The 22,138-nt window shown below is 44.9% G+C and overlaps 1 protein-coding gene across 3 annotated transcripts; it reads right to left on the bottom strand.

The window, feature by feature from the left end:
• Positions 1–8,032: 8,032 nt before the first annotated feature.
• Positions 8,033–19,556, bottom strand: SPRY2 (sprouty RTK signaling antagonist 2). Of its 3 annotated transcripts, none has more exons than XM_069758062.1 (2): positions 19,423–19,556; positions 8,033–9,793 (listed from the first exon to the last, which is right to left on the bottom strand). In XM_069758062.1, the coding sequence occupies exon 2, from the start codon at positions 9,740–9,742 to the stop codon at positions 8,792–8,794; it is 951 nt and encodes a 316-aa protein (XP_069614163.1). In that variant the 5' UTR covers positions 9,743–9,793; positions 19,423–19,556; the 3' UTR covers positions 8,033–8,791. The 3 variants fall into 3 exon arrangements, with proteins under 3 accessions (XP_069614163.1, XP_069614162.1, XP_069614164.1); XM_069758061.1 differs by lacking the exon at positions 19,423–19,556 and adding an exon at positions 14,046–14,182; XM_069758063.1 differs by lacking the exon at positions 19,423–19,556 and adding an exon at positions 13,707–13,843.
• Between the last annotated feature and the right edge of the window lie 2,582 nt (positions 19,557–22,138).

The raw sequence follows: 22,138 nt of genomic DNA, 5'->3' as shown, positions 1-22,138 counted from the left end.
ACCCTACAAAAACCACGCAAAGGGGGCAAAAAGACCCTCCGTACCGAACTAACGGCACGGAGGTACACCCTCTGCGTCCCAGAGCTTCCAGCAAGCAGTAAAAAACAAATTGACAAGCTGGACAGAAAAACAGCAAACAAATAGCAAAGAGGAACTTAGCTATGCAGAGCAGCAGGCCACAGGAACGATCCAGGAGGAAACAGGTCCAATACTAGAACATTGACTGGAGGCCAGGATCAAAGCACTAGGTGGAGTTAAATAGAGCAGCACCTAACGACTTCACCACATCACCTGAGGAAGGAAACTCAGAAGCCGCAGTACCACTTTCCTCCACCAACGGAAGCTCACAGAGAGAACCAGCCGAAATACCACTTGTGACCACAGGAGGGAGCTCTGCCACAGAATTCACAACAGCTGTGGGCCTGAGCAGGCGGGGACACCGGCGCGCTGTTGGGGTCAGGTGCCGGTATTGCCGCCAGCTCAGGCCCCCCAGCACTTGCTATACTCACCTGTCTGTCCCGTTCCAGCGCTGCCCGCCGCTTCTTCCAGCTCCTCTGGCTGTGACTGTTCAGTCAGAGGGCGGCGCGCATTAAGCGCGTCATCGCGCCCTCTGAACTGTGAACGTCACAGGCAGAGGACCGGGACACGGAGCTGCACGCAGCGCTGGAACGGGAGACAGGTGAATATACTTACCCTCCTGGCGGTCCCTGCCTCTCCTTTGAAGATCGCGGTGTGCGTTCAGTGTTTACGCATACCGCGATCTCCTGGGAGCGTCACTCTGTGCGGTCCAGACTGCGCCGGCACTTGCGCAGTCTATAGAGGCTTCGGACAGAGTGACGCTCCCAGCGTTATATTATAGATTGTGATTAAAATCAGATTGAAATTTATAATTTACCAATTCATTAAAAAAAGGTAAAAAATTACATTAAAGCAATACAAAATGTGTTGATCTCTACAAGAAGCAAAAAAGTTAAGTATAAAAAAATTAAAGTACCGTACATTTTTTTTAAATCAATTGTACTGCACTTTTAACGCCGTCTTCAGGTCTTGGTGTTTAAAAAAAAAAAACACCCATCCTGTGATAAGTGATTGAGGCTTCCGTAAACTTAATAAAAAAAATAAAAAAAAACACAATTAGGGCTTATGGCACGGGACATTTATTTGCTTTGCTTCTGAGAACAGAAGCAAATAATTAGATATAAAAACTCAGGTAAAAAGCTTTCAACGCCATAAGGCCACACACAGACCAGGATACTATTAATCCTGTGCAAGTCTGAATTATTCAGAAGCCTTAAAAATGAGCTTCCTGCTGAAAGTACCAGATTTATTGATCTCACTTTGTTTTTGTTGGATGGCATTCGGAATAAGCGTAAAACACTTCATATGATACCGTCAGAGATTTAGGAGAGTGTCGTGGAGTTGCTGACCTTTACTTTTTGTAGGTCTGCTTTAAGACTTGAGACAAATGTTCAGAACAGGAAACGATGGTTTGTTAATAAGCCAGGTAAATAATTTCCTAGACTTCTGGTGGGAAACTTGGCAGTGGCAAGATTTTGACCTCAGTGGAAGGTAACTTTCCAGAACAGACATATCCTGAAAGCAGGCTATTTGTTTCAAGTGAGGCACATCAACACTTTGACACAAATGGCTTCACCGCATTCCTGCGTGTCATTTGCAAAGGTCTGCTATACTTTTTAGCTAGCAAGTCAAGTGGTTCACTCAGTCAGGAAGGGGAAAGAAAAAATATGTCGACATTCATATGAAGATTTCACATCAATCAAGCTATGTACACAGATAGATGAATGTGATAAGTTTATGGTAAAAAAAATAAAATAAAAATTGACATGCAGTCTATATGATGAATTTTTGGAAATGTGATTATGGTTATCTGCTGCTATAGCTAATCTCAGGGCTGTGGAGTCAGAGTCGTTGATTCAGAGTTAGTTTTGGTTGGAGTCGGAGTCGGTAGAAATGTACCGACTCCAGCTTTAAAAAAAATGTATTAATATTTCATAATTGAACTTTCATATGAATTTTATAAATGTTACTCAAATATATATGTTCTATCAAACTATGAACAACAGTGATAAGCAGTTCTGCTGGAGATAAGAGACATTTCTAAAGGTACCGTCACATTTAGCGACGCTGCAGCGATCTAGACAATGATGCCGATCGCTGCAGCATCGCTGTGTGGTCGCTGGAGAGCTGTCACACAGACAGCTCTCCAGCGACCAACGATGCCGAAGTCCCCGGGTAACCAGGGTAAACATCGGGTTACTAAGCGCAGGGCCGCGCTTAGTAACCCAATGTTTACCCTGGTTACCAGTGTAAATGTAAAAAAAAAACCAAACACTACATACTTACATTCCGGTGTCTGTTGCGTCCCCCGGCGTTCTGCTTCCCTGCACTGTGTCAGCGCCAGCCGTAAAGCACAGCGGTGACGTCACCGCTGTGCTCTGCTTTACGGCCGACGCTGACACAGTGCAGGGAAGCAGAACGCTGGGGAACGCGACAGACCGCGGAATGTAAATATGTAGTGTTTGGTTTTTTTTTACATTTACACTGGTAACCAGGGTAAATATCGGGTTACTAAGCGCGGCCCTGCGCTTAGTAACCCGATGTTTACCCTGGTTACCAGTGAAGACATCGCTGAATCGGCGTCACACACGCCGATTCAGCGATGTCTGCAGGAGATCCAGCAACGAAATAAAGTTCTGGCCTTTCTGCTCCGACCAACGATGTCACAGCAGGATCCAGATCGCTGCTGCGTGTCAAATACAACGATATCGCTATCCAGGACGCTGCAACATCACGGATCACTAGCGACATCATTGTTAAGTTGTTCAGTGTGAAGGGACCTTTACTTCTTGTGTGTCACTGTTCTCCACTGCCCTTATCTAATCTTTCACTTGGTTAACATCATGCTGCCCCAACCCCCCTACTTACAATGTGTGAAACAAAATGAAAATCAAAGAACACAGCCAGTACATTTCAGCAGAATTTTTCATGTGCACTAAAAGAAATTGAGAAATTTGACCGTTCATCAAAAATAACAGTGCAACAAGCGATTCCTCTGTATCCTGACATTGTCAGAGATGTTGCCCGAGTGGTTACTGCTTTGCCACCAACCCAAGTTAGTGTAGAGAGGTTGTTCTCTGCTCTCAAAATAATTAGATCAGATTTGAGGGCATCCATGAAGGAGGATCTGACGGAGGCAATACTTTTTCTGAGGACAAATTTATAGATTTCTTCTTATTAACTGCATAACAGTGTTTATTGCATATTTACTTACAAGAGTTTAGAAAAGTTTATAAAAGTTATTTGCTATATTCTAATTGTATTCTAATAAATATAGTTTTTGCTCTAAGTGGTCTGATTACTTATATGATGGTGAGAAACTGAATAAGCACGATGTTAATATTTGACAACAGTAAATTTATGGTTACGAATTGGCCATTTATGAAGGAGTCTGAGTCGGAACCTGATAAAATCCAGGAGTCGCAACTGTGGCTTACCGACTCCACAGCCCTGGCTAATCTCGCTCCTATATATCTTACCATGGACGACTAAACAAATGGAGTTACTCCCTCCTATTAAGAGCTTCGTTAAAAACTACTACTTGGGGCCTCTGCAGGAATATGTGTAGAATAGAGAACATTTTCTGTAACTTTGATTTGAATGAATATTCAGAAATTCATGCACATGCTGCAGAAAAGAGATCATTTCACTTTGCGGAATGGATTTAGTCACAGAAATATCTGCAAATATATATATATATATATATATATATATATATATATATATAACAAATACGCACAGTTTACTTCTAGGGTGAGAACATGCATTTAAGGCAGATCCACAGTTCCTGTATGCGAAAATGATGATGTGTCAAGTGCTAAACTTACTATACTGGTACATTACAGGTACAAGCAACTACAAAAAGTGTAGTATACCAGAAATGGTAGTCACAGATTGTAGATTCAAAAATATATGTCAAATTGTGGAAAGCATCACTTACTGTCCAATGGTGCTTTCTTATTAATACTTGTAAATGGAATATCTTAACATCCTAGGAGCCATTCATGTCACACTTAAGTGTCTACGTCAATTGGATGAATTCCTGATGTACAAGTGAAAATGGAAAAAATATACCTATATCTTTGTACCGTGTTATCTAGTTGATAGAAAAATATTAACATTTGAAAGGCCTCAGTGGTTGATACATTTTAATAACTGAAAAGATGGTAACAAATCGCAAGCTTTCAAGACTAGATGAAGAGACCTGAATAGTCTCGAAAGCTTGCTGTTACCATTATTTCAGTTAGCCATTAAAAGGTATCTACCACTGAGGACTCGCAAATTTTAATATTAAGATCTTGGCGCCTCATCTCCAATCATTTAAAACATCTTAAAATTATGTTATTTCTCCATTTGCTTGTTATGTCATGTATGTATTGTTATAGGTAATGTTTCATTCATATTCGATAATTTTTCATACCCCTTGATACATTTTTCAAAAACACATTGATTTTTCTTTGTAATTGACCCAGCGTAGCCTCTGGGACAGTTTTACACTAAGCTTCTCCTAAATCGGACTGATATTATAAAATGGGTCACAGTAATAATGTCAGCAGTAAAGTGGTCATCAGGAGGAAATGCAGATGCTGTAAAACCACATCCTATACTCACTCTACAACATTTGTGCCTGTAATTGCTCCAAAATTATTTTTTTCCTTTTTTTCGCGAGATTATTTTCAGCTCAGGTGTTTGGGTGAAGGCTTTGCCTCATAATGCCGACACTTCATGTTATAGATGGAAGGTTTAAAGGAATCCAACACCACAATTACTGCATGTATGGCCTTATTCACATGGTGGTATCACGGCTCAGTTCATACATGTCCTTGGATCAAGCCCACTAGGTAGAATGCAAGATAACATTTACCGGTGTTATGCTGGGAAAGGCTTTCCTCATATCATTGTGGAACATAGTCCTGGTTTGGGATCTATGCAGTTTCCACACAGAAACAGAAAATGTGAAAACCATTTAGAATTAAAGGAGTTGCCTAGTATCGCAATTGTTCTCCATCCTTTTCAATATACACAGTCAAGAGAAAAACAACCAAGTACACTTTCTTTGAATTATATGGTTTTAAATATCAGGACAGAATCATAATAAAAAGAAACATCTTAGAAGGTCTTGGAATTAGGCACGAAAAACCCAACATGATCAACAGCATATGACAAGTTACATCCTGTCCTTATTCAACAAAAACTAGGCCTAAATGGAGAAACAGTATTTGAAAAATAAAGTTCACCCCATGAATCAACAGCTTGTAGAACCCCTTTTGCAACAGTAACTTGACAGCTATCTTCCACATCGTTCTGGAAGAATTTTTGCCCACTCTTCTTTACAAGGTTGCTGAAGTTCTTCGAGGTTTGTGGGCAGTAGTTTATGCAAAGGTCTCGCCATATTATTTCTAATTGAATTGATGTTTAAACTTAAACAATTAAGTGGCCCAGTCAAATACCGATCTTTTTTCATGTACTTGTGATCCTTGCCTTTTTGCATGATCTATTTTAGGCCAAGCTTTAGCTTTTCGGTAGAAGTCCTTACACATTTGACTTTAGAATGCTTTGGAAAGGAGTATTTAACAAAAGAGTTCATGGGGGGTCAGTTAAATGACTGCAAAGTGTCCAGATTCAGTGACTGCAAAACAAGTCTAAATCAATACCCTTCCAGCAGAGTGCATGGCAGTGATATGAGGCATTTGTCAATTTCTTGCGGTTGCTTTTTGCCACATATGGCACAGGGCATTTTGGTCAAACTTCTCCACTCTACAAGGACAATGTTCCAGACGTCTTATGGTTTATTCAGATATAACTTGGCGAACTTTAGCCATGCTGTCATGTTCTTTTTAGAGAGAACCTTTCTCCGAGTGAGCCTTCAGTCCTTCTTTCAATTTTACTGTTATGAACTTGAACATTTAACATGCTAAATGAGGCCTTTAGAGACTGAGCTGTGACTTTTTTTTTTTCAATTTGCAATTTCTCCGAGCATTGCACAACGGATATTGGGGTGGAATTTTCTGAATATCCACTCCCGGGAAATGGCATTATAACCTTTGCCTGAATGACGAGCAGCAATAATTTGTCTACTGAGATTACTTATGCCTATGCTTTTTGGTATGGCGTTAGTACATGCCTGAATTCTCCAGACCAGAAAATGACAAAACCTCTGCTTTTATAAAGATGGCCACACTTGATGATGAATGTTAGCTCAAGGGCATCTGATTAACAGCATTTGTCAGCTTCTTACCCTCTCAATGACTATGCAAGCGGTGAGTACTTTTTTTTTCACACACTGCTTCTGTCTTTTATCCTAGATTTTGTTAAATTAGTAAGGGCACCGGGGTCTAAGGAGCAACGTTTCTTCTTATGGAGAGTGACATACCAGCTCTGGCTTGTCAAGGTAAGGAAAAACGTTGTCCCTTAGACCCTAGTCCAGAGCCTCTCATCTAGCCAAATTAGTGCTCATGCTTTGCACTGACGAGGGCCAACAGCCCGAAACACCGTGTCTGCGAATTGAGATACTGATGTGGCTTTTATCCTAAGTCATATTGCACGACTCGTTAAAGGTTTGATTGTGACTTGTAGGATTGCTACTTCCAACAGGTGGCGCTATGGAGTTTAAAGGGAACCTGTCACCCCCAAAATCGAAGTTGAGCTAAGCCTACATCAGGAGCTTATCTACAGCATTCTGGAATGATGAACGCCGATCCGATGAACGCCGCGGTCTCCTATCTTCTTACGATGATGTCCTCTTCTTGTCTTCACGCTGCGGCTCCTGCCCAGGCGTGCTTTGTCTGCCCACTTGAGGGCAGAGCAAAGTACTGCAGTGCGCAGGAAAGGTCAGAGGCCCGGCGCCTGCGCACTGCAACTGGGCAGACAAAGTACGCCTGTGCCAGAGCCGCAGAGTGAAGACAAGAAGAGGACATCATCCTATGAAGATAGGAGGCCAAGGACCGCGACGACCATCGGACCGGACTGCAGTGGCAACGCCCCTGGGTGAGTATAATCTAACCTCATCTTTCATGATACATCAGGGGCTTATCTACAGCATTCCAGAATGCTGTGGATAATCCCGATGCCGGTGGGCTTAGCTCATCTTTGATTTTGGGGGTGACAGGTTCATCTTTTAAGGGCACAGTGTAATTTGTTAGGTGTCCTTCTTCATCTGAGGTTGTATTTACCTAAATTTTAAGACCTTCCAATGACCAGATGTTTTTCATTATGTCGTTTTACATAAAATCACAATTCAGCAAGGGATTAAAATGGGTTTCTCATGACAGATATGCAGTCCTCCATAGAAAGAAAGCAAGTTGAACATGCCTTTCATGTTTACCCAATAAGAAGTCAAACATTTGTTCTGTGGCCAAAGATCGCTATATACTGCTGCTACATCTCAGCCTAAGGCTGCCATCACACTAGCAGTATTTGGTCAGTATTTTACATCAGTATTTGTAAGCCAAAACCAGGAGTGGAACAATTAGAGGAAAAGTATAATAGAAACATATGCACCACTTCTGTATTTATCACCCACTCCTGGTTTTGGCTTACAAATACTGATGTAAAATACTGACCAAACACTGATAGCGTGACGGTAGCCTTACACAGATGAATGTGGTCACAATACAACAAGCAAGGAATTGCAACAACCAAGTTGTCAAAAAATCCAATTGGTTCCAACTTTTTGGAACTCGCTTGTAAGAAAAGCAGTTCCCTATTGGTTGAAATGCGAGCTCATGGACCTACACTGTGCTGCGATATAGCAGGGACTTATAGCAATCACTGACCGCAGGATTTGGGCCGTGATTAAAGCCGCCATCTAGCCCCACCCTAAATGAAGCAACCTCTAGAACTGCAAATTACTCTCTATGCCAGGCGCATATACATATGGAGAACTCAATCACACACTTTCACCACTCGATACCACTGCTTACTCCTACAAAGAAGAGAATCCACACTTGCCAGGTTTAATTTCAAACGTTAATATATTTTCTATTTTAGAGTGAACATATGCATCAGTTACCCCCATCTGTAGAAACTGACATAAAAAAGGGGAAACATTTGTAAGATGCCTCTTAAAATAAATATTTCTCTTTTATAAAATAATAAAACTTCAAATAAATATACTTTACACTAAACAATATGTTGAAAAATTAGAAAATAAAGGCTGACTGTAACTGTACAATATACAGAAAAAGTCCAAGAGTAGAAATATTAATTTTCAATAAGTTGAAGTACAATCTAACCATGTGGATAGATTCACATTCCTCTGAATGTATATTAGTACATTTCGTGATTGCGCCATTACAGTGACGCCAAATTCACAGTTGTAAATATTATTCTTTATGTACAAAAATATAGCACGTTATCTCTGGCAGAAAAAATAAAAATAAAAATGACTGAAAAAGTAATTTGCTAGTTTACAAATTCTGCAAGTATTCGTCACAAAACGATGCACATTTACGTAGGAGTGTCTGTGTTGCTTTAGCTTATATTGTATGTGGCACAGAACACTGGGTCCTAATTGCAGCTTGATTAAAGGTTCTCTAACAAGCATATTAATTAAGATGGCACTTAGGGGAAAAAAAAAAAATCCACTGCAAACAGAAAAAAAAAAAAAAATTCCTTCTGCTTTCTACCAACTGTACCAAATTAGTTTACATGATTGCATAAGTGTGTTAAAAGTAAGTCCAATTACTTTAGCTTTCGTTGAAGTCAACCGGTGCTATGTTGGCTTCCCCAAACTTCTGGGCTGTAACTGTGGAGCTTTACAACATACTGTATTTGACCTTTTACACCGGCATCCTGGCCTCTTTGCCCGGTCATAGCAGCCTTGGCATAATTTAAGGCAACCCTTGGCTGGAAGGTAACACCATAAACAAGGCAAAAACACTGACATAACACCAATGGCAGACCAGCGAGTGCAGCAATGTGACTGGCTGCAGGAACAGGGGTTGTCGGCACAATTGTCCTCATCGTCGTTTGAGCAGTGATAGAATAGGCACTTCACACAGCAAACACAAGTTCCATAGTCTATCACCTCCTGTGCTGAGCAAAGGCACTGCTTGTCACATATCCAGCAGGAGGGAAGAGTTCTTGGATAAGTGCATTCTTGGCACTTACATTTCCCGCAGCTCTCACACCTGTACGCATGTAAGCCCAAGTCTTCTTTACTGGAAGGCTTTAACTCCTCTGGTTTCAGCTCACCTTTGGGTTGTACGCAAATTATCCTGTCAGCACCCAGCCCCGAAGATGAATACGAAGGATCTAAAAGTCTCTGCTCTGATGAGCCGCTACTTGTGCTTGTCCTCGTGCTACTTCGTGATCCCGTACTCACTGTACTAATGGACCGAGACAACGATGCCCGCGATGAGGGATGCATTGGTGGAAGAGGGCTCCGGCTAAATTGCCTCTGGTCAGTTACCGCATGTATTCTTTCATTTTTGTGCTGGAGAGTTTGACGAGGAGCAGGTTTAACCCAAGGTCGGGGAGCCACAGTAGGCCCTTCAGTATACTCATTAGTGTTCCTTATGGATCTTATCTGTTCCAATGACAAAACATGAACTTGCTGTGTTAAAATATCCCTTGGGTCAACATCACCATGTGGTCTCCCGCTGTCACGCCGAGTCTGGAGTAAAGGCTGGGATCCACTGCCATTTTGTACTCTGGCCTCCATCAGTACTCTGAAGAGTTTTCACTCCAGTAGGCCGAGAACACATCTGAAATCCTGCAAGTGGAGAAAGAAAAGAACAACCATTAAAAAAAGAGGACAGTCATCAAGAAAAAAGTAATGAAAATTACATCCTACACAACACAAAAAGCAGCCAGAGATAGCTGGGACAAAGCTGTCAATTATACTAGCTTACTATAATCAGAAAGTGAGCGTATGCATACTAGGAAAACACATCTCAGCCCAATGTTAAGCTGCATGCCCAGACACTTATGAAAAAAATGTCTACCAAGTCCCGGCTGGACAATAAGTTGTAAGCTAATCTTCTCATCTACAATTTCCTCTGCTGTACTTCTAAGAAAAGCAAGCCACACATTCTATTTCTAGTATTTCCTTTAAAATGCCACAGGCAGCAACAGAAGAAGAAAGCCATTAGCTACATCTCGACCAAACCAGAACACTCCAAAAATAGAAGGAAACCACTATAAAATTCTATATCTGGGGCAGTAATACAAAAGTAGTTGTAGCAGAGCCAATACTGTCATTTGGTGATGGAACCTTGCAATATCTTATAGATATGCAGACTTTCTGCCAGCAGACATCACTAGGAAATGCAGCTAAGGACAAGCATTTCTCGTGATCACAGGACTCGCATGTAATGGAACAGTGGCTTATTACTTCCTCTCATTGTGAACGTGTCACAACAGGTGTAGGGAAATCAGGCTCCTCTTACTGCAGTAAAAGCTATTCAAGTAACAGGAAACCAGCGGCCATTATGGAGACAGTCTCCTCTCTCCTCTGGTCACTCCAATGTGAATGACAATGCCCCAAGCGCCGCCATTCGCATAACAAACACTACCTGCATTTTACAGCCTCCCTTTCTAAAGCCTGATGGCTTTGATACATTTGCCAAAAGAGCTGTTAACTAAACTCCATGAGGATGGGCCGAATAATGCACATTATTCATGGCATTTACTGCAAGTCTCAGAAACAGGATGCGATCACCCTTACAGCATTTCTGGATGAGGAGCCCTTTTAATTGTGGAGATCTACAGAATCAGGTTTGCTCAACTCCACAGCTTCCCCACAAACAGCACATTCTCTTAACTTTCTTGACAATGAGGGGATTGAGATCATTGCTGTGCAAACACTATCCCAGGCCTATCTGAAACTAAAGGTGAACAGATAATGGCCACATTTAGGGTACCGTCACACAGTGCAATTTTGATCGCTACGACGGCACGATTCGTGACGTTCGAGCGATATAGTTACGAGATCGCAATGTCTGACACGTTCCTGCGATCAGGGACCCCGCTGAGAATCGTACGTCGTAGCAGATCGTTTGAAACTTTCTTTCGTCGTCTAGTGTCCCGCTGTGGCGGCATGATTGCATGGTGTAACATATATCGTATACGATGTGCGCATAGTAACCAACGGCTTCTACATCGCACATACGTCATGAAATTATCGCTCCAGCGTCGTAGATTGCAAAGTGTGACAGCAGTCTACGACGCTGGAGCGATATTGTTACGACGCTGGAGCGTCACGGATCATACCGTCGTAGCGATCAAAATTGCACTGCGTGACGGTACCCTTATTGTGCAGCTTATTCACCCATATAACTTTATCCGACAATTAATGGAAAATATATATCTTCCTCACAAGGAGTGCGGTGTTACATCAGCGTTTTATAACTTGCTGCACTATTGGACACTTAGAATCTAGAAAACAGTCAGTAGATTCGGATACGGCAGAGCCCCATCTTCCTGATAAAGCTCATCACATCAGGCAGATTTCACACCCCAGTTTTTTGGGATGTGTATTCCATGTTCACTATTTTTACTGATTGACTGTTCCAGATCAATGATTTTTTTTTGGTCCTAAAAAAAACGTAAACAACTGAAACATGTCCTACTTTGATCCATGTTGTAGATCAAACTCATCGATGCAAGTCCATGGCCCAGTGGAAAAAGGAACACGGATTTTGTTAATCTGCGGTCCGCGTTTTACTGTTTAATGAGTAGAATAAGCGAAGATTCTGTTTTCCTTAAAAATGGATGCGACAAAGACTATAAATACTGACACAAACCAAAAATGAGGCCAGCAAACTGAAAAAAAAAAAACAATAAAAAACCTGCATGATAAAAAGAAAAAAAGGGATGTGTGAAACTGACCTTAGACAAACTGGTTTTTGGATGAACAACTAACCTCTGACTGTATCTATAATGGATAGCATTGCAAACATTTACAGACACGCCAAGAAAAAAGTAAAAAAAAAGTGTCAGATGCAGTAGAAAATAGAACAAAAACAAGCACACAACCTTACACCATAAACTTGGGGTTCGGACTTACTACTGGTTAAAAAAAAAGACACTTGACAGATCACAATCTCGACAATTTGAGAACTTGAGCAATAAAACATGTCCAATAATATGAGGGACTACAATGTTTGTGCCCCCTGATAACCCTGCAGTGCAAACAGCACATTGTGACAATCTCCTCTTTGCTATATCGACACCATTGTACAGAAGTATCTCACAAAGGCTTCTGCTCATACGCACCTTATGGGGGAACGCTAACAGCACAAGCTACTCAACATCACTGATGTAATGGCTGCAGATACATCCCTCCCAAAATTAGCTTTTCTTTAATGGAAATGTTTGTTTCAATCAAATCGGATATTTATTTCCATGACTCCACTGGGAATTACCTGGTTTCCCTAAAGTCAGCAGCAGTGTTTCACGCCCAAGTTACACAACTGTACCTCTCAGAATGTCTAAACTGAAGATGTCATCTTCCCTACGTATTCCCAATGTAAATAGTGCACAGGCATCTTTTAAGAAAACCTAGGCAATGCTCATCAATGCAATATACAGACAAGATGACTTCTCAGTATAGTCACTTTTCTCATGTGTGGAAAGTTCTTCTTTAACTTGCGCAAAAAAAAAATCTAACTCTGATCTTAGGCCTAATAATTCATAACAATCACCGTAGGAGTCTCAACCCAATGAAACGTCAAATCATGTAAAGCCTGTCATCGTGGCAGACAATCCCCATTTATCAAAAGTCTCAACGAAATTGTAGAACCCAGGAACCAAACGCAGCAATCCTCTGTGCACCATTTATGACAAAACCGTCCTCGCTGCAGACTAGTCACGCAAAGCTTTACTCCAAAACTGGAATTGAAAAGTAAATTGATATCCATCTTCACGGGAGCAGATGGAATCCACTGTCAGATCATTTTCTCTTTTCGCTGCGGTGCAATGTAGAAACTACTGTCGTGTCAATAACTTGAGAAAAGTGCAGATTACACAGTTACAAAAGCAAAATGGAATGTAAAAAGTATAATAAAACAAAGCAACAAGACCCATAAAAAAAAGGAGACATTGATGCTAACCGATAAAGAACTTTTTACAAGTTATATCAACAGTTGCAGTGCAGAAATACAAAAGGATACATTATGGGGGTATTTTGTACACTGCATATGTAGATACAAATTACACAAATACAGAAACGTTACACATCCGCATTTTCCAGGCAGCAAAACTACTGATGTCTAGTTCTTTTACTTTTCACTAAAGTTTTCATGTCCAACATTGAAAGCAAAATATTTCCTAACATCGGAAATGTGGTTCCGTCCTCATATATGACGCACACTAAGGTTTAGATTATCAATTCCCTCATTATAAACTTGCCGATGCGGTCATATACAGGACAACGATGCACGTCAACAAAGCCAACTGTATACAAGCAATGCAGTTACATTTCTCTAGAAGATTGGGATAATCCAGGGAACAGATATAGCCAGCTCGCTCAGTTTTTGCACAGGCCTCTACCCAAAGTAACAAAATAGCACTTTCAGAAAGAAGTGGATCCGGTCTATGGTGATGATACAATGTAACAATACAAGGAAACAAATAATGAAGGATGAAGACTGCAGAAGGCTCCTTCAGCCACATCACAAACTTACAGGGAACTTTCTCCAAGTGCCAGCCTCCATTGCAGAGGCTGCAGAAGAGGAGGACAGGCTGGATTGTGTCCTGGGATCTGCTGGGTGAGATCTAGTGTGGAGGATCAGAGGAGGGGGACAGACAGAAATAGCTCTTTAACCAGACCACAACACTTCCGAGGCTGCTCAGCACCATCAGATGTGTCCTGCATGCTAACCACAAGTGGACGGGCTGCAGACACCAGAGAGCAGCAGCTGACATGTGTGCTTGGATAAGGCGCTCAACTTTCCGCTCCCGCACTGACCGGGGGTCCCCCATGTCCAGGGCCTCCCCGCAGGCATGAAGCCCCCCACACTCACCGCAGCTGCCCCGCGACTCGCATGTTCTGGAAGTTCTGCTAAATAATCCGCTCAGAGTCGCACAGTCCGGGAACAAGTCCCCGCATGAGGCAAAGTCCAAATAAGTTCCAAGGGAACATCCGAGTCCGGCCGCAGAGGCCACACGGTGGCCGGGGCAGGAGACGTGAGGGCCAGTCACAGGAGGTCCGGCACAGCGGTGTGACAGGGCGCCGCCGCCGCCTCAGCGTTGTTGTGCTCTGGGCGAGGAGGAGGTAGGGCAGTAAATGGCGTCATGTGGAACTGAGGAGGAACAGAGCAGTTGTTGTCCCAGAGGATATATCGCATCCGGTGGCTGCTCATTGGCTCTGCGGGGAAACATTCACTCACACTCCCAGCACTGAGCCGCAGGAGGGAGCTCACGGGGCAATGGCCTCTGCTCCAGCACCACAGTGCAGGAAACCCGGCTGTGCCTGCCCCTGTATTGTCACTGGTGCACACGGTGCGTTATATTATCACTGACAGGAGGGAGCTCACGGGGCAATGGCCTCTGCTCCAGCACCACAGTGCAGGAAACCCGGTGTGCCTGCCCCTGTATTGTCACTGGTGCACACGGTGCGTTATATTATCACTGACAGGAGGGAGCTCACGGGGCAATGGCCTCTGCTCCAGCACCACAGTGCGGGAAACCCGGCTGTGCCTGCCCCTGTATTGTCACTGGTGCACACGGTGCGTTATATTATCACTGACAGGAGGGAGCTCACGGGGCAATGGCCTCTGCTCCAGCACCACAGTGCGGGAAACCCGGTGTGCCTGCCCCTGTATTGTCACCAGTGCACACGGTGCGTTATATTATCACTGACAGGAGGGAGCTCACGGGGCAATGGCCTCTGCTCCAGCACCACAGTGCAGGAAACCCGGTGTGCCTGCCCCTGTATTGTCACCAGTGCACACCGTGCGTTATATCGTGGCTGACGGGAGGGACGGTGCGTTATATTATCACTGACAGGAGGGAGCTCACGGGGCAATGGCCTCTGCTCCAGCACCACAGTGCAGGAAACCCGGCTGTGCCTGCCCCCGTATTGTCACTAGTGCACACGGGGCGTTATATCGTGGCTGACAGGAGGGACAGTGCACACGGTGCGTTATATTATTACTGACAGGATGGACAGTACACACGGTGCGTTATATTATCACTGACAGGAGGGACAGTGCACACGGGGCGTTATATCGTGGCTGACAGGAGGGACAGTACACACGGTGCGTTATATTATCACTGACAGGAGGGACAGTGCACACGGTGTGTTATGTCGTGGCTGACAGGAGGGACGGTGCGTTATATTATCACTGACAGGAGGGACGGTGCGTTATATTATCACTGACAGGAGGGAGCTCACGGGGCAATGGCCTCTGCTCCAGCACCACAGTGCGGGAAACCCGGCTGTGCCTGCCCCTGTATTGTCACTAGTGCACACGGTGCGTTATATCGTGGCTGACGGGAGGGACAGTGCACACGGTGCGTTATATCGTGGCTGACAGGAGGGACAGTGCACACGGTGCGTTATATCGTGGCTGACAGGAGGGACAGTACACACGGTGCGTTATATTATTACTGACAGGAGGGACAGTAAACACGGTGCGCTATATTATCACTGACAGGAGGGACAGTGCACACGGTGCCTTATATCGTGGCTGACAGGAGGGACAGTGCACACGGTGCGTTATATTATCACTGACAGGAGGGACAGTACACACGGTGCGCTATATTAATTACTGACAGGAGGGACGGTGCACACGGTGCGTTATATTATCACTGACAGGAGGGACGGTGCACACGGTGCCTTATATTGTGTCTGACAGGAGGGACAGTACACACGGTGTGTTATATTGTGTCTGACAGGAGGGACAGTGCACACGGTGCGTTATATTATCACTGACAGGAGGGACAGTGCACACGGTGCCTTATATTGTGTCTGACAGGAGGGACAGTACACACGGTGTGTTATATTGTGTCTGACAGGAGGGACAGTGCACACGGTGCGTTATATTATCACTGACAGGAGGGACAGTGCACACGGTGCGTTATATTATCATTGACAGGAGGGACAGTACACATGGTGCGTTATATTGTCACTGACAGGACAGACAGTGCACACGGTGCCTTATATTGTGTCTGACAGGAGGGACAGTACACTCGGTGTGTTATATTATCACTGACAGGAGAGACAGTGCACACGGTGCGTTATATTATCACTGACAGGAGGGACAGTGCACATGGTGCGTTATATTGTCACTGACAGGACAGACAGTGCACACGGTGCATTATATTATCACTGACAGGAGGGACAGTGCACACGGTGCATTATATTATCACTGACAGGAGGGACAGTGCACACGGTGCGTTATATTATCACTGACAGGAGGGACAGTGCACACGGTGCCTTATATTGTGTCTGACAGGAGGGACAGTACACACGGTGTGTTATATTGTGTCTGACAGGAGGGACAGTACACACGGTGTGTTATATTGTGTCTGACAGGAGGGACAGTGCACACGGTGCGTTATATTATCATTGACAGGAGGGACAGTGCACACGGTGCCTTATATTGTGTCTGACAGGAGGGACAGTACACACGGTGCGTTATATTGTGTCTGACAGGAGGGACAGTGCACACGGTGCGTTATATTATCACTGACAGGAGGGACAGTGCACACGGTGCGTTATATTATCATTGACAGGAGGGACAGTGCACACGGTGCGTTATATTATCACTGACAAGAGGGACAGTGCACACGGTGCGTTATATTGTCACTGACAGGAGGGACAGTGCACACGGTGCGTTATATTGTTACTGACAAGAGGGACAGTACACACGGTGCGTTATATTGTCACTGACAGGAGGGACAGTACACACGGTGCGTTATATTGTCACTGACAGGAGGGACAGTGCACACGGTGCGTTATATTGTATCTGACAGGAGGGACAGTACACACGGTGCGTTATATTGTCACTGACAGGAGGGACAGTGCACACGGTGCGTTATATTGTCACTGACAGGAGGGACGGTGCAAATGGTGTGTTATATTATCACTGACAGGAGGAACAGTACACAAGGTTTCTTTTTAATTTTACTTACAAGGAGGGACAGTACACACGGAGCGTTATATTATTACTGACAGTAAGGACAGTCCACATGATGTGTTATATTGTCACTACTACTACAAGCACATTATAATTATTACTGTGCCATCAGCTTTGCCGGGAAGAACATTACTACAAGTACATTATTATTACTGATCCATCACTACGGTATATTGTCACTGACAGGAGGGACGGTACTCACGGTGCGTTATATTATTACTGACATTAGGGACAGTACACACGGTGCATTATATTATCACTGACAGTAGGGACAGTACACACGATGCGTTATATTATTACTGACATTAGGGACAGTACACATGGTGCATTATATTATCACTGACAGGAGGGACAGTACACACGGTGCGTTATATTATTACTGACAGGATGGACAGTACACACGGTGCGTTATATTATTACTGACAGGATGGACAGTACACACGGTGCGTTATATTATTACTGACAGGATGGACAGTACACACGGTGCGTTATATTATTACTGACAGGAGGGACAGTGCACACGGTGCGTTATATTATTACTGACAGGAGGGACAGTACACACGGTGCGTTATATTATCACTGACAGGAGGGACGGTTCACACGGTGCGTTATATTATTACTGACAGGATGGACAGTACACACGGTGCGTTATATTATTACTGACAGGATGGACAGTACACACGGTGCATTATATTATCACTGACAGGAGGGACGGTCCACACGGTGCATTATATTATTACTGACATTAGGGACAGTACACACGGTGCATTATATTATCACTGACAGGAGGGACGGTCCACACGGTGCGTTATATTATTACTGACATTAGGGACAGTACACATGGTGCATTATATTATCACTGACAGGAGGGACAGTACACACGGTGCGTTATATTATTACTGACAGGAGGGATAGTACACACGGTGCGTTATATTATTACTGACAGGATGGACAGTACACACGGTGCGTTATATTATTACTGACAGGATGGACAGTACACACGGTGCGTTATATTATCACTGACAGGATGGACAGTACACACGGTGCGTTATATTATTACTGACAGGATGGACAGTACACACGGTGCGTTATATTATTACTGACAGGATGGACAGTACACACGGTGCGTTATATTATTACTGACAGGAGGGACAGTACACACGGTGCGTTATATTATCACTGACAGGAGGGACGGTTCACACGGTGCGTTATATTATTACTGACAGGAGGGACAGTACACACGGTGCGTTATATTATCACTGACAGGAGGGACGGTTCACACGGTGCGTTATATTATTACTGACAGGATGGACAGTACACACGGTGCATTATATTATCACTGACAGGAGGGACGGTCCACACGGTGCGTTATATTATTACTGACAGGATGGACAGTACACACGGTGCGTTATATTATTACTGACAGGAGGGACAGTGCACACGGTGCGTTATATTATTACTGACAGGAGGGACAGTACACACGGTGCGTTATATTATCACTGACAGGATGGACAGTACACACGGTGCGTTATATTATTACTGACAGGATGGACAGTACACACGGTGCGTTATATTATTACTGACAGGATGGACAGTACACACGGTGCGTTATATTATTACTGACAGGAGGGACAGTACACACGGTGCGTTATATTATCACTGACAGGAGGGACGGTCCACACGGTGCGTTATATTATTACTGACAGGAGGGACAGTACACACGGTGCGTTATATTATCACTGACAGGAGGGACGGTTCACACGGTGCGTTATATTATTACTGACAGGATGGACAGTACACACGGTGCATTATATTATCACTGACAGGAGGGACGGTCCACACGGTGCGTTATATTATTACTGACAGGATGGACAGTACACACGGTGCGTTATATTATTACTGACAGGAGGGACAGTGCACACGGTGCGTTATATTATTACTGACAGGAGGGACGGTCCACACGGTGCGTTATATTGTCACTGACAGGAGGGACGGTATTACAAATGCATTATATATTATTACTGGTCCATTAGCTCTGCCAGGAGGAACAGTACAAGTACATGATATATTGTTACTGGGCATAAATAGGTCAGTGCTGACTGTACGAGATGAAGGGTTACTGTCAGACATGGGCTCCTATCAGTGGTGTGGGTATGATGGGGCAGGTCATTGCCCATGCTACCATGTGTAGGGGGCGTTACAGTGCTTGCCCAGATGTAGTTGCTGCAGTGACAGTGAGCAGGCACAGGGGTCTTACCAGGGCCCTCCGGGGCGCTGCTGCTCCATCCTCCTCTGATTCATTGGTGGCAGCGGTTCGGTACCTGGGGCACGTGGGAGGACAGCCTACGTCCTGGTCTCCCCAGTCACCGGCAGCAGCTGCTCCTTCTCTGGGGCACTGACAATGTGTCTCTCCGCTCAGACATCGGTTAGTAAAGACTTGCTCAGCCACCACCATAGAGTGCAGAGAGTGTGTGCTGCAGAGCTGGGAGCTGCCGTGCCCCCACTGTAGGGAGCGCGGGAAGGAATTCATCAGTGCCAGAATCCAGGGCACAGAGTGAAAGTTTTAGCACAGGTTTGTAGTGAGCCGGATACTGCTCCCACTGGCCATAGTGATCTGGCTACTGCTCCCACTGGCCATAGTGATCTGGCTACTGCTCCCACTGGCCATAGTGAAGCCGGCTACTGCTCCCATTGGCCATAGTGATCTGGCTACTGCTCCCACTGGCCATAGTGAAGCCGGCTACTGCTCCCACTGGCCATAGTGAGGCCGGCTACTGCTTCCACTGGCCATAGTGAGGCTGGCTACTGCTCCCACTGGCCATAGTGAAGCCGGCTACTGCTCCCACTGGCCATAGTGAGGCCGGCTACTGCTTCCACTGGCCATAGTGAAGCCGGCTACTGCTCCCACTGGCCATAGTGAAGCCGGCTACTGCTCCCATTGGCCATAGTGATCTGGCTACTGCTCCCACTGGCCATAGTGAGGCCGGCTACTGCTCCCACTGGCCATAGTGAGGCCGGCTACTGCTCCCACTGGCCATAGTGAGGCCGGCTACTGCTCCCACTGGCCATAGTGAAGCCGGCTACTGCTCCCACTGGCCATAGTGAAGCCGGCTACTGCTCCCACTGGCCATAGTGAGGCCGGCTACTGCTCCCACTGGCCATAGTGATCTGGCTACAGCTCCCACTGGCCATAGTGAGGCTGGCTACTGCTCCCACTGGCCATAGTGATCTGGCTACTGCTCCCACTGGCCATAGTGAGCTGGCTACTGCTCCCACTGTCCATAGTGAGGCTGGCTACTGCTCCCACTGGCCATAGTGAGCTGGCTACCGCTCCCACTGGCCATAGTGAGCTGGCTACTGCTCCCACTGTCCATAGTGAGGCTGGCTACTGCTCCCACTGGCCATAGTGAGCTGGCTACTGCTCCCACTGGCCATAGTGAGCTGGCTACTGCTCCCACTGTCCATAGTGAAGCCGGCTACTGCTCCCACTGGCCGTAGTGAGGCCAGCTACTGCTCCCACTGGCCATAGTGAAGCCGGCTACTGCTCCCACTGGCCATAGTGAGGCTGGCTACTGCTCCCACTGGCCATAGTGAAGCCGGCTACTGCTCCCACTGGCCATAGTGAGGCCGGCTACTGCTCCCACTGGCCCTAGTGAGGCTGGCTACTGCTCCCACTAGCCCTAGTGAGTTGGCTACTGCTCTCACTGGCCATAGTAAGTTGGCTACTGCTTTAGTGAGGTTCCCACTGGCTTTAGTGAGGCCGGCTACTGCTCCCACTGGCTTTAGTGAGGCCAGCTACTGCTCTAACTGGCTGTAGTGAGCTGGCTACTGCTTCCATTGGCCGTAGTGAGCCGGCTACTACTCTCACTGGCCGTAGTGAGTCGGCTACTGCTCCTATTGGCCATTGTGAGCCATCTACTGCTCCCACTGGCCATAGTGAGGTCGGCTAATGCTCCCACTGGCCATGGTTAGGTCAGCTATTGCTCCCACTGGAGGGCATACTGTATTACACAGAGGGTGGACTGTGTTATATTCTATTTGGAGCTACATTATATTCTATGGGGGGCTGTATTATATTTATATTCTTTGAGGGGTGATTGCATCATACTCTATGAGGGGGCTTCATTAACCTATGAGAGGGGCTGCATTATATTCTGTAGGGTGGTGGCTGCATTATACTGTATGTGGGCTGCATTATACTGTATCGAGGACTATGTGGAATACGTTATACTATATGAAGAACTATGGGGTGCATTATACTATGCGAAGTGAATTGTACTACATGGGAAAATACTAAAACCCTATGTGTCATATTTGTCTATACCTATGCTTATGGTAGATTTTGCCTATGGTAGATTTTTTTAGTCATATTTGTCTATACCTATGGTAGATTTTTTACAGTGTGCGGGAAATCAGCAATTCCGCAGAATTAATGAACATGTTGCTTTTTTTTCCGCGATTCGTTTTTTGCGCGGAAAAAAATCGCAACATTTGCACAAGTTTTGCGGATTACATTGAAATTACTGGGAACCATATGTAAGCATTTTTTTTCACGTTTTTATAGCAAAAAAAATGCGAAAAATACTGAACGTTTGCACATAGCCTTACAACTCCCTTCTCTGTGTACCTGAACTGAGAGAGGGAGGGGGATGTTTTGAGTGAGGTAATATTAAGGCTAGATTCTCATTTCGTTTTCGGGTGAGCGCTAACAGACAGCGTTGCACGGCGAAATTAACGCCGTGCAACGTGTCCGTTAGCGCTCCCATTGCCAGCAATGTTAAAGCGCATTGCTAGTGCGTGCCATTTTCGGGGATCTGCGCTAGTGGGGACGTTTAACGCGACTCCTAAAAAGACATTGCGTTAGCGCAATCCCCTAGCGCTTAGCGCTAAACGGATTGCCCTAACGCAATGAGAACCTAGCCTAATATTGTCTACCTTGAGATAGTTTATAAACCCTCCTCTCACACATCCAG

Source organism: Ranitomeya imitator, chromosome 3, assembly GCF_032444005.1.
Source record: "Ranitomeya imitator isolate aRanImi1 chromosome 3, aRanImi1.pri, whole genome shotgun sequence".
In the NCBI taxonomy this organism is placed as follows: domain Eukaryota; kingdom Metazoa; phylum Chordata; class Amphibia; order Anura; family Dendrobatidae; genus Ranitomeya; species Ranitomeya imitator.
The sequence above is the reverse complement of the archived record's forward strand: the minus strand, read 5'-3'. Positions and strand labels throughout refer to the sequence as shown.

Bases quoted from the DNA above. Each gene is read 5' to 3' on its own strand.
- SPRY2 (XM_069758062.1), bottom strand. From the start codon at position 9,742: ATGGAGGCCAGAGTACAAAATGGCAGTGGATCCCAGCCTTTACTCCAG.